Source organism: Trematomus bernacchii, unplaced genomic scaffold (assembly GCF_902827165.1).
Source record: "Trematomus bernacchii unplaced genomic scaffold, fTreBer1.1, whole genome shotgun sequence".
In the NCBI taxonomy this organism is placed as follows: domain Eukaryota; kingdom Metazoa; phylum Chordata; class Actinopteri; order Perciformes; family Nototheniidae; genus Trematomus; species Trematomus bernacchii.
The window spans coordinates 10,941,979-10,954,985 of NW_022987803.1; the positions used below are offsets into that span (position 1 = coordinate 10,941,979).

General features: G+C 37.3%; 1 protein-coding gene across 1 annotated transcript; it reads right to left on the bottom strand.

The window, feature by feature from the left end:
- Window positions 1-3,640: 3,640 nt before the first annotated feature.
- ubxn2a (UBX domain protein 2A) lies at window positions 3,641-10,742 on the bottom strand. The gene is made up of 7 exons (XM_034150780.1): window positions 10,656-10,742; window positions 10,222-10,284; window positions 9,559-9,661; window positions 9,264-9,373; window positions 7,645-7,782; window positions 6,216-6,377; window positions 3,641-4,536 (listed from the first exon to the last, which is right to left on the bottom strand). Exons 2-7 carry the CDS (start codon window positions 10,254-10,256, stop codon window positions 4,353-4,355), a joined length of 732 nt encoding a protein of 243 aa, XP_034006671.1. The 5' UTR covers window positions 10,257-10,284; window positions 10,656-10,742; the 3' UTR covers window positions 3,641-4,352.
- Window positions 10,743-13,007: the final 2,265 nt, after the last annotated feature.

The following is a 13,007-nucleotide window of genomic DNA, read 5'->3' on the forward strand; positions in this document are numbered from 1 at the left end:
CTAGCGTTTGACACCAGCAGTGTGTTGTGGATGGGGAAACATTGCAATGAGGCCACGCAACGAAAATACTGTTGTATAATATTTCATAACGGCTTAGTAGCGACAGAGGGACCAAATCTCGTTTTGTAATCTTGTGTGATAAACAAACCTATGTCATCCCTATGGTATTATCCAGTAGTAAAATATAACATCTGTATGAAAGGTCTAAAGGTGGTAACACTCACCTGTCTCATATGATTCTGTTATTGCAGTGTCATTGTTATCTGTTCATAATTCGGTCGAGCATGTCAGATATTTTCCAGTGAAGTGGTGTGGTGCACTTGGAATGTCTAAAATGCAGTTACTTTTAATTTCTGTCACACAATTACCTGTGTATGCATAATCCCTTGAACAAGGAGCCGGAAAGGTGTGTGTGTGTGAAAATAACTCAACAAAAACGCGCCAAAGCGTCTAGCTGCATTATGCATATTTCCCACAATGCATCAGGATTAGCATAATTTACTAGTTAGGTAAAATTATAAATGTATTGACGGATTCGACTTTTAGGGATTAATAACATACACACAAAAGTTTTTTTGTCCATAAAACTACGTCCATTAACAACCGTAGTAAAGTAGACAACAAGCTACTTGTGCTAATGTTAATAAAAAACAAGCTAGTTCGCAGGACATCTGCAGCCAGAGGAGAGAAGCATACGCAGGGACCGCACAATAATGGTCTCCCACTGGTTAGCATACAAAACTTGTTTTAAAGAAATATATGCTTGTTTTGCATAATTTAGTTTTTTTTTCCATGTGTAAAATATTCAATAACTTCACTACCTCCTGGGAACCGAGGAAACATTTTTTTTCCCAATCTTCTTTATTTTTTATTTCCTACCTATTTAGGGTTAAAAAAAAAATCTTGCAATTTAGACTTTTTTAATTTAATTTAATTTTTAAATGTTACAGTATGTCCACTGTAGAGGACGTCAGGACCATTTTAGTTTGAAAAGACAGCCAAAATGAACAGATAGACTATAACGTATTATGGTTATAGAGTGATTAATACAAGAATACATTCACCTTTATTTAAAACTTAAATAAGTAATTGATCTGAACATTGCTGTTTATTTGGTCACTAAAAAACTAGTTTGGTTTTTGGTGAATCTTTCCAGATCTTCAAAGACTTTGTAATCAATGTACTGGGAAAAGTACCTCATTGACTCCAGTCGGCGCGGGCTGTAGGGTCATCTTGACTTGTTTTATGGATGTGGTCTCCATTTGACCATGCTCATAGAAACATACTTGGCATTCCTGAGGCAATTCTCATTTGTCATGGCTCCACTTACAATAAAAACAACAATAATCCATATGTGCTAGGTGCTATTCTTGGCCCACAGAGGGCCATGTCTTTCCAGCTCGTCCCTATCTGTCTCTCTGTCTGTATCTGTGCGCTCATGGAGCCATCCTGCATCTTTTACCCCCTTCTTCTTGACCCTCTTCTATCCCAGGTGTGAAATCCTCATCTCTCTCATCATCTGAGAGCTCAAAATCTGAATCTCCCTTAACTATCTGGTACAGAAAATGTCTGCTTCAGTTCCGTCTCCTGCAACAATATTGAGTCATTAAGTCCATGAAGATGGTCCTGACGTCCACTAGAATGGACATTTATAAAAGAGCTGTTATTTCAAAACTTGAATTATTTAATTGTTTTCAGAACTAATTATACATGTTAATAAACAAGAACATATAGGATTTTCATGGTAAAAATTACAATTATTCAACAATATTTGACTCCTGCTTCTATAAAATGTTGTTTTTGGTATGCCAGCCATTTTGGATGAAAAGAAAGAGGAACTTCCCAGCATGCAATTTTAGCCAATGACATATCACTGGAAAGACCAGGATGTCCTATTGATAGATTACCTCAAAAGAGTAAAAGGAGATGCATGTTAACAAAATGTCCACTACAGAGGACATTTTCAATGGGCTGGGTCCCAGGAGGATAAGTGAAGTGCTAACACAAACAAGTCCCAAATGAATGGTCTCATGTTGGTTATATGACATTTATAACAAAGAAAAATCGTTTTAAATGAATTTGGTGAATGTTTCTTTTAGAAAATCTTCATAATTGTACTGTTAGTGTCTAAAATCACTTTACACATTAATGGTCTCCTGCTGGTGTTACTACCAAGAACTTAGGAAAAAATTCAATTAGTGGATCAATTTGTGGTTGAGTAGAAGAATGTCACATTTTGACTGCATATTTAGCAGGGATTAGCGAGTACACCATTATAATTTAATATTTTGTTTAATTTAGAGAGCCATAGTTCTGAAAACATATACATGAAACTATTTCTATCAATCTAGCCTTCACTCTGAAAAAACGTTATATGACTTTATGTGGTCGGAAAATATAATACAGTTCTACTTTTACAGGCCCTTCTTTCAGTCTTCCCTCATGATATATTGCGTGCTTTTCATTTTCCCACTACTTTCACAAGTGGATCCTTTTGTGCGAGACGCTTACTCTCCACAGTAAGCCTCCCTCAGAGCATGACAACAAACATGTCATGGAGACCTCAGCTGGTGAACCCAGACCTCTGCATAAATTCCAAGCATGCAAGCCTTTCAACCAAAACCACATTATTGACAATGAAAAAGGCACCGCAGTAGAAAAGTCAGGCATATGACCTGCATTAGAACGGGTATGTTTCCGATAATGCGTGAAGAGGAATGTGCAAAATGAAAAAGGTTGGCTCCTGTACGAGTAAAAGGGTCATTCTGAAAGGAAATGTGAGAGTTAAAGGGAAAGTAATTCCCTGCATGCTTAGCCTTATTAAATATGTAACAGAAAGGAAATGTGCTCTCTTTTACTCTTTAGCCAGACCCCCTCTGGCTGCCAACCAAGTGATTCCCAAAGCGTTGCACATCCAGGTAAAACATCTTAAAATGTGGCTTCATAGAAAGGTAATTCTTCAGGGGAGATTATAATATTTAAAACATTTTCTTCCCCCTGACCTTGACATTCCTGAGGCTGTCATCTCTTCTTCCTCAGCCATGAGAAAATACGTACTCTCTCTGGTTCTGCACACACAACGCTCTCCCGTTGCTTTAAATATTGAAGATGGATAATGGTGCTCGACTTCTTCCCGAGGCCAGGCAGAAAGCTTGGAGACGGAGAAGAAAGCATGTGAAAAGCACGCGAATGTGCATACACATGCTAGAACACTCAAAAAGATGCCTCATTCAAGGAGGAAAAAAGGATTGAACTCTACTCAACCCTGTCTGAATGAGATTTTGTGCTTCTTTTTTTTAACCTTTTTTAATAGTTCAACTTTTTTCCACAACCCACTATTACACACGACCACTATCAGACACATGCTGTCCATGCTGTGTTTTAGTGTCAACACTGAAGTCATCATTCCTCTAATTCTGACTTAACTGACGGTAGCCCCTCCCTGCCTCAGTCTCCATTCAATCTGTAATGACAGCACAGATGTTGCACTACGACACAGAATAAGGTGCTGCTTGGTGCCGTGTCATAATCAACGCGATAACTGCAATCACTTAATTATGAAATAATTCTGTCAGCAGTCTCTACATCTGGGCAGACCACTTTGTTTTGTTTGTTTACATAAAAAAATGCCATTATTTAGAACTTTGAGGAGTATTTTTATTGTTCCTTGATATGTCTCGAAAGGATGCAGTCAAATAAAACAATACATCATACATTCAGAAATAAACCGCCCCCAAAGAAGGCACATTTTCACACAAAAATTGCACAATATTTTAAGTCATATCATCCCTTTTTTGTTATAATATATTATTAATATTAACAATGTGCAAACAAAACATCATATGTTCGATAAATATAATTGTAAACTCAGAGATACACATTGATATATCAGCCTCTACATTTTCAAATAGTGCAGTTGGGGAAGACTTTAAAGAGTTGGTTGTTGGTGCTGGTGGTGGTATTGTGTGTGTGTTTGTGTTTTAAGGAAGAAGGGAGGGGTACATGCGGAAGACCAACAGATGGATACACATGGTTGACCATCTGCACGGGCGCCAGACTTTGCTTTTCTGGAGTTTGGGAGTTTTGGGATATCTGTTGGCAGGTAAACACTGTCCTCCAGAGGGAGAAGACAAAGTAAGCCTTGACAGCAGCACTTCAGCACCTGTGATGGTGAAGAACTGAACATATCTACATTATGCTCTCCCGCAGGTAGATTAATATACTGTAAAATCATCAAAAGCAGCACACACTGCAGAATAAAGACACATTATAAGTTATAGGAGGCCGTGAGACTGCAATCGGAGTAGGTGAGATTTAGGTATAGGGGTTTAGTGTTACAGGGGTCTTTGTAGTCAGGAGTGTCCAAACGGAGACTGTGTGTTTAGGGGTCTCTGGACGATGACAGCGTTGGACAAATCGGCCTCTTCAAGACTCAATTCCTTGTCGCCCAGCTCACGGATAGGAACTGATGTTGTCAGGACAAAAGGTGGGCATCTCCTCTGGCAGCGTGCCACAAAATCATGAACATCAGTTATCCTAGAAAAGAATAAGAGACAGAATTAGGTAGATCGAGATGGAATGTAGAGAATTACACTGTGAAGATAAATAAACTCAATTCTGATTGGTTCATTTTTTGGTCTGTGATTTCTGTAAAGCAGAACGTTGCTACGAATAACAGACTATTGCTATGGAAACACTGATCATAGATTCTGGAGGACCCCATCCAATCATGGCTAAAAAAAAAAGTTTAAAGGCCATAAAGAGCTGGACAACAGAGAAATCAACTAAATGAACATGAGGTAACACTGAATAGGACTTGTAGTGGGTTATTGCAGTGTTTAAAGAATGGTTGATTGTAAAGAAAAATATCAACTGACAAGTTACAGGGCAGAAAACCCTCAATCAGAAGCTGTGGTAATTTAATGAATAGGTTAAACATTAAACGATTAAACTTACTAGAATGGAAATGTTCAGTTTAGCATGAATAACAGCCATTGCAAAAGACAATGTTTGACTTTTCGCATCTGAGAGTACGCTATGGTCCGCTAGGGTCTTTGTGACATACATTCTGTCATCCCAGGGTGTACGCAAAGGCTCTTTGCAGACGTCCATGAACTGGAAAGTGGTGGCATAGTAATATAATGCGATTGGATGGAACACGTAGTCCAAGAGGACAGCATAAACCGGACTACTACACATTCATGGCAGCAGCCCATATACTTGTCCGTTTGATAGTATAACCAAGACTTAAGCAGGCAAATCTTAACAAGACTACAAACTTAAGTTGCTATGGGCACAATGTTAATATAGCAACGCAATTCATACCGTGGAATGATTATTTTTCTTAACGGAAGCAATAAAATCACTTTCAAAACATAAAATGGGTGTTGATTTTTTTTGTCGCGTTTTGTGGCAAATATTTACATTACAATGTAATAATGGGGATAAAGTACTGGAAGCGGGTTGCAAATTGAACCCCTTCAGGTTATTTTAGACCTGTTCACCCAGTCAGGGTTTATTTTGTAACAATGACCTGCTCTCTGTACATTATCCCTTTAACAATAAAGATAGGCAGAACTATACATCTCCTCAACAGTAAAGCATTACCCCCCAAATACTATACTCTCTCTTGTGACACTTGATGTCTTTCTGAAGCACTATACTAGTAACATCATCCATTATTAATCACGGTCCAGCATACACAAGCGATCTTAAGGCGGCCCACTCCTCTAACACTGAGGCCAGCTGAAGGGTGGAGGGGTTCAGCCCTCCCTATGCTTTGGCTACTAACCCTGTTATATAAATGCTGCATCCCAGTTACGCAATCCCTCTCTGGGGATTTTATAGATCCACTCCGTTGCTACATCTCAGATTATGTTTTCTGCAGCCCCATGCACTGTGGCAGGGGGATATAACATGCACCATGCCTTCAACTCAAGCAGCCGAGAACAAAGCATTACATAATCTTCAAACAAACCCTCTCACCACCTCACAGAGCATGTATAAACAAAAGTCTTATGTCATCCATTGAACTACATTTTTTCCTGTGATGCTTAAGATGATATGGGATTTACTTTCAGCATAGCAGGGGTAGAGAGTGTCGATATATATTGTCTTCGCTGAATACTGAAGTCTGTCTTTGATATGCAGATATTATTTGATGTATATATGATGTCAAGCCGAGTTGTGTGTTTTTTGGACCTTGTGATACGCACCGGTGCGATAGGTTGAACCTCTGCACCAATCTCCTGCCGTCAGCCAACCAGATCTGCAGGGAGGTAACAGGAAGGGTGTGGTCTAGTGTTACCATGGGAATAGGAGGAGATTCTCCATCCTCTTGCACAGATGGTGACCTGACCAGTACTCTGGGTGCAACACTGGGGATGGACAGGGATAAAAATAAAAAGATTAAAAAACAGTTAAAAGGGCATACAGCATATGTACTGTGTATTTTTATAACAGTCTACTCCCAGGTGTAAATGGTCAACATCTCAGGTTAAATCATTTTTGGACTCTCTGGACAATTTAGTATTCATACAGAGAAATGTTGAGCCTCTGACTTCATCAGGTCTGTGTGCTATGATTTGCCTGTGGGTGTTTTGATACCTGGATTTAGAGGGACACCTAGTGGTATAAAGTAATATAATATATTGGGACTTAAAACTAACACTACTTTTTTTTTAAAGGCAACTCAACAGGTTTATTATTGGTTATTATTATTCCAAATTTGGTAAACCTTTACATAAAGGTCGTGTCTATAACGCATTTTAGGCATTCTCAAGACATTATAATGCATACTTTTACTGAATTGACTGTGCTGTGTTAAGTCAAACAACGCCCCAGAGGTGTTGTAAACTCACTGTAAATTGCGGGTTCTAGTGGCTCCTTGCTTAATAAAAGGTGCATAAAACTACAGTACAACACAATTTAAAAAATAACATAGATCTTCAAAAAGGCCAAAAATATTTCTCGTTGCAAACCAACTCAAATCCACACCAACTCTAATGGGTTAATCTGTGGTTGATGCTACACCCTTCAATGGAGTGTCATTTTGACTTTTAATTTTCAGTCATTCTAATCTGATGACAAAGAATGGAACAAACACAACTAACATAACCTTGGTGGTACATTTAATGAGTTACGAGCAGTGTTTTGCTGGCTGCAAGTATCAGAAAACCACATACAATGCTGTATGCTCACAAAGTCATGCTGTTATTGAGGTTTATTAAACATTATTCCATTTCAGAAACGTTGAATATATTATACGTTATAATACATAAACAGCTGTTCTCTATATGTGTTCATAACAGACGAGAGTAATTATAATGTGCTGTGAAACTGAGGAGTCAATGCCTTTTTTCAAACTGTTATCCCTTCGGCATTGAGTTGTAACTCATAATAAATGCTAAACCTATAACACATTATGTCCACCACTTATAAACCTTGCTATATAATGATATGTGTGATTAAAGACTTTAATAAAGAGTCATTTGAAGGCTTATATATGGAGCATAATGTCTTACGAATGTGCACAGAATGCTTTATATACATGACCTTCATATAGTGTTACAGACAATTATTTATTTTCAACATAGTTAATACTCCCGTAACCTTTGTAATATTTTCACAACATCGATCTCTTACCTGCCGAGTCGGTATCCTCGGCCGCTGAAGGGATGAAAGGCCTTTTTCCTGGGGACATAATTTTCCTCCGTCAGGTCCTCCACACTGATCTCCAGCTCCTCCTCCTCTGCTCTGCTCCCCCACTCTGCCGGAAGCTCCCTGGGAAAGATAAAAGACCGGAGTCAGATACATCAATATGACAAATGAGCACTAACGAGCATTATGCTTTATCTATCTTATGTCGCCTGGTTGTAGTCTGTAGGAACTGCTCATTTCCCTTTAGGGACTTATGTTCGAACATAATCGAACCAAGGACACGTATTATGTTACATTGGAGTGAAATACTTATAGGTACATATAGGGTACAGCTCTCTATAGAAAAACAATGCATGCATAGAGCATGGGAACATTTTCTTAAAGAGTTTGTCAGCATTTGTTAATTATTTTAAAGATAAAATCAGAAAATTGGTCATTCACCAGCTAAACATTATCTGAATTCCTCTTTTTTTGTTATAGAAACACGCTGATTCTTGTCTGGGGTCAATCTGAATAAAAATGTGTTATCCTAATGTTTTTTGCAACAATTCTCCTACCTAGGTTTATTCCCTGTGGGAACCCCAATTATCATATTAATAGTTGAGGACAGGAATTTAAACAACGTAATACCAGTCTTCAATAAATAAGAAAACGAGAAAGAAAGAAAGTGAGAGATAGCGAGCCAAAATTCAACATAATTTGATATAATGTAATGTAGTCAGTTTTTTATTAGCTGTGACCAGCAACTTTATTGCTTTTCAAAATTGGCATGGAGGTCAAGTGTTTGTGAGGATGTGTGTGGTGGACGCATGAACACCTGGATGCACTCAGTCACATCTATCGTGAATTGTTTTTATTCACCTTAGATATTGCCTTAATAAGTCACTGATACCTATTTCAGTGGTTTGTCATGAACAGAAATATAACTCTGAAATGTGATTTCTCAATACAACCCTGAGCCAACAGAAACATCCAGTAATAAAGCACAATACCGCAATAACATTTTTTGACATCATAATAATAATAATAGCACTGCTTCGTTATTTGCTTTTGAATGTCCATCTTTCTGAGAAATATTCAAATAATTTGCAAAAGTACTATTAATACACTGTGAAAATACTCTGTTGTATATATTATGTGTGTATATATGTCGGCTACTCGTTTCAGAAAAATGTCCCCTCTTATATACTATTATATTTAAGATAATTATTACTCATGTATGATTGTAAAAGCAGCATTTACTGTTGTGTACTATTTTGTACAAAACTACTTGTACACATTATATGTTTTTCATAATGGAGTCATCTGTTGATTGCTTTACATTACATTACATGTCACTTGTTAGACGCTTTTATCCAAAGGGACTTACATACACTCAATACTGTGGGCGATCCCTACAGGAGCAATTTGGGGTGAAGTGTCACAGAGTAAAGGCCAGTAGGTTAACTTTATAAAGCCAGACATCTTTGCAGTTACTCAGGTAGTTGTTAAGTCACCAGTATTCACCAGCAGCCCTATAACAGCTTAAGAATCAATTTTGTGGTATAAAGGTTATAAAATCGTACTCAATACACCTGTAAGACCTGTTAAATTCATTCACTCACCCCCTTTTGATGGAATCCAGGAAGTCTTGATTCTTTGGTATGGAGTAGCTGCGAAACTCCTCATCATTAACAGTGAAGCCATCCTTCCATAGCCTCACCACCATTTCCACCTGGAATGAGGACCACAAAATGAGTCCTAAAAAACCTAACACTGTTATATTAGATAAAAACATTGTACGGTCAAAACTCCCAAAATATGTCTAAGGACATAATGAGATGTTCCTGTGCTAGCTGCAGAAGGCCCATGTGCAGAGAGACGACCCCGGAGATTTAGAGGTAAACATTTGAAGCTGACCTTTGACGTCCCTGAGGCATCGTAACAGATCTTCTCCACCTCATCAAGGAGGTCTTCTACCGAGAAGGTACGCCTCATTGGAGCCCCCTCTTCATTTTCTTCACTGGAAACCCATCAAGAAATAGACAAGTGTATGATTCAGTCATTTTATGTGTTATTGAATTCAGCCTGCAGTGACAGGCTTTATTGTACAGAAACATTGCATTAGTGACTTCTCACCCCCACATTTGGTTAAGGGTGCAGGTTTGTAAAGTATTATAGCAACCCTGACATTAAATTAAAGTTTTACATTTTGTATTATGATATGACTAAAAATACAGTGAAGCAGTTGTTGACAATGAACATCTTGAACAAGTTTTTTTTGGACTATATAAGTGGAAAAAGGAAAATGACACACGTAAAATAAACATAAAATAGTGTTAAAATATAGGGTGTAAACATAAACGTAAATAAGATGTGTAAAAAAATTAAAATTAAGTAATTTGTACAAAATGTAACAAATAAATGTAAAGGCAACAGGACTGCAGTAAATGTGAAATATGCCTAATACATATATAGATAAATGTAAACAGTTGTTAAAACAGTAAGTAAAGTACAGGTAAAGTAAGATTTTAATATAAGGGATTTTAAGGAAAAAATTATTAGCAATTTGTTGTGACCTACCAATTTTCATCTTTCTCATCCCCCACAGTGTCCATCTCTTTCAGGCCTCTGTGTGTTTTCCATCTATAATAAAACAAGTGGACAGGACAAACGTCACAATATGGCTTAGCTATCACAGCTTTAAAAGCATATTTAATACATCTCGAGGAAACCTTTATTATCTCAATGGTTTATTATCAAATGTATTCACAGGCATTCACAAGTCAATTGTATAGAGCTCTATGTTATACCATATCGATAAACAGCTGAGCCAGGCAGCCTGTAGCGTTTTCGTTCATTATGTAAATGGGCGTATGAAGACATGGCTGCGCACATAGCCAACGACGTAGGACCTGCTGTGTATCGTAACAACATGGCTTATATATACACACACATACACACTGTAGATGCTAATCTGCATGCGCGTATTATTGGTAATGTCAAATAATGATTACCAGTCTGTGTTTTGTCGGTTAATCCCGGGCTACACATCTGCAGCCAGCCATTCCTTCAGTGGCTCTTCTGCTGCCGAGCAACTTGTGTGACGTAGTAGTGCCGTACGTCGTCTCCTCTTGTCGTAGTGAAACTGTACCGATGAGCTCAGCAGTCTTGCAATTGAAACAGAAATTGATTATCTATTTATCTATCTATCTATGTATGTATCTATGTATCTATCTCTGTATCCATCTATATTTTTCTGTTTTTCCTAATGGCAATTTTAATTTACACTGCATTTACACACCACTATCACGAGTTATGTAATACTAATACCAATAATTAAGTTATGTGTGTTATTATCATAAGCCTCTTTCTTTACAGTGATTCCCTAATAGCATTGCAATAACCTTCTTAATATATATAGTGCATCAGTGGTACAGTGAGAACACATTTGCACATCTGGACTGTAATGTCCTCATCCTCTGTGGGGCTTAAGAGGTTAACAATCCTATGTAGATTCTTTATTCAAAATCATCATTCTACTAGTATTATACACATTTTGATTGTATATCACTGCACTTTTATTGGACTGCCATCTGATTTTTTTTTTAACTATGTCTATTATCACTTAATGTTCCCATTCAATCATACAAGTGTCAAATTGAGTTTTAGATGAAGATAACCTCATGTAAAACAAGCCATATATAACTTTTCATAAAGATGTGTTCAGGTGGTGAAGTGTTCCAGTGAGGGGACAGTGCGGACAATCATTGCCATGCCCCATAATTACCACTAGTAAGCTATTATAACCGCAATTAATTAGTGCTTATATGATTTCTTTCATGGCCAGGATTCCCTGGCAGAAGATATCTTGTTTTTAAATGGGATATATAATAATCATTTATTTTAACCATTATTGTGTATTATATTCACACATTATCTTGAAGAGTACTCAAGGATGGATTAATTTGTTTGTTTCTCAGAAAATCAACACTTAAAAATATTACTAATTAACTATTTTCAGCATCAAAAACATTAAAATTGGTGTTGTCCTAATTGCAGAACATTCGAGAATTATAACAGGTTTAAATCTAGTTATCAGTGGGGGGTAGCCCATTTTTTGGAACACAGACAAAAAATGTTTTATGGAATAGAAATAAAAATAGTTTTGATTGTGCTTTTTTAAAAACACAGCTTGAACAAAAATCACGAAACAGATGGCTGGCGCAGTTGCATATTCAGTCAAGCCAGATATAGAACAAGCAACACACACACACACACACACACACACACACACACACACACACACACACACACACACACACACACACACACACACACACACACACACACACACACACACACACACACACACACACAAGTTTGGGTTTCAGCAGTGGTCCCCAAACTGGAGTCACACGATCCCATAGGGGTTCTGGAGAGGAGAACAGGAAGTTCTTGGCAAACTACACATTTGTTAAATGTCCCTTTTTCGTCTCAGGAAACCGAGTGAGATTAAAGGCTTCAAGTGTTCCAATCTAGTGCAGACTGAACAAAACGAAAAACAGATAGTCTTTGTTGGTCAACAATGTAAATTCTTTCTGACAGATATTATGTTTTTCTTTTAAACTGCAAGAGTGAAAAATGATGCTTATGATTTTCCTAACTTAGACCACATGCAATGAGGTTGTACTAAAGAATGACACAATGTTTGATAGTCGTAATAACAAGTGTGTCTCTGGGAAAGCCTGCAAATACTTTATTGAAGTCATTGCAATACTTTTTCATTATATTTCCAAACTTCTGAAGTTAATGACTGGGGTTTAAGTGTCTGAATAGACTATCATATATTTAGTCATATTATATTTATATACATATATATTTTACACATTTTGTGGAATAGAGATGATAGAGAATGAGTAGACTTTATTTTTAGGGTTTAAATGTTTAATGCAATCTCTAAACCCTGAAGACAAAGCACACTGATATTCATCTCTGAAGGGAACACTGTGTACTCAACTTTACAAAGGTTGAATGTATTAATTTCATTCTTTTATTTTTCGGTTTATACTTCCTTTTGGGATATTTTGTGTTACAGCAGTACAAAGATGAAGGACTTTACAAAACTTTATGGAATTCTGTATCCTCAGTGTCCACTGTAAATTCCCCTACTGTATATTGGACATTATAACCCATAATAACTTACACAAGGTTTCTATTAATTACAATGGTCTCTGTGATATTTATAGTATGTTTATGATGATTAGGCTACTGTTTTTGTGCTTGTTTTGTCCAGTCAGCAAATGTTATTGCACCTGCCAAACAGTCAGACCCACATCCACTTGAGAGAGAGAGAGAGGGAGGTAGGA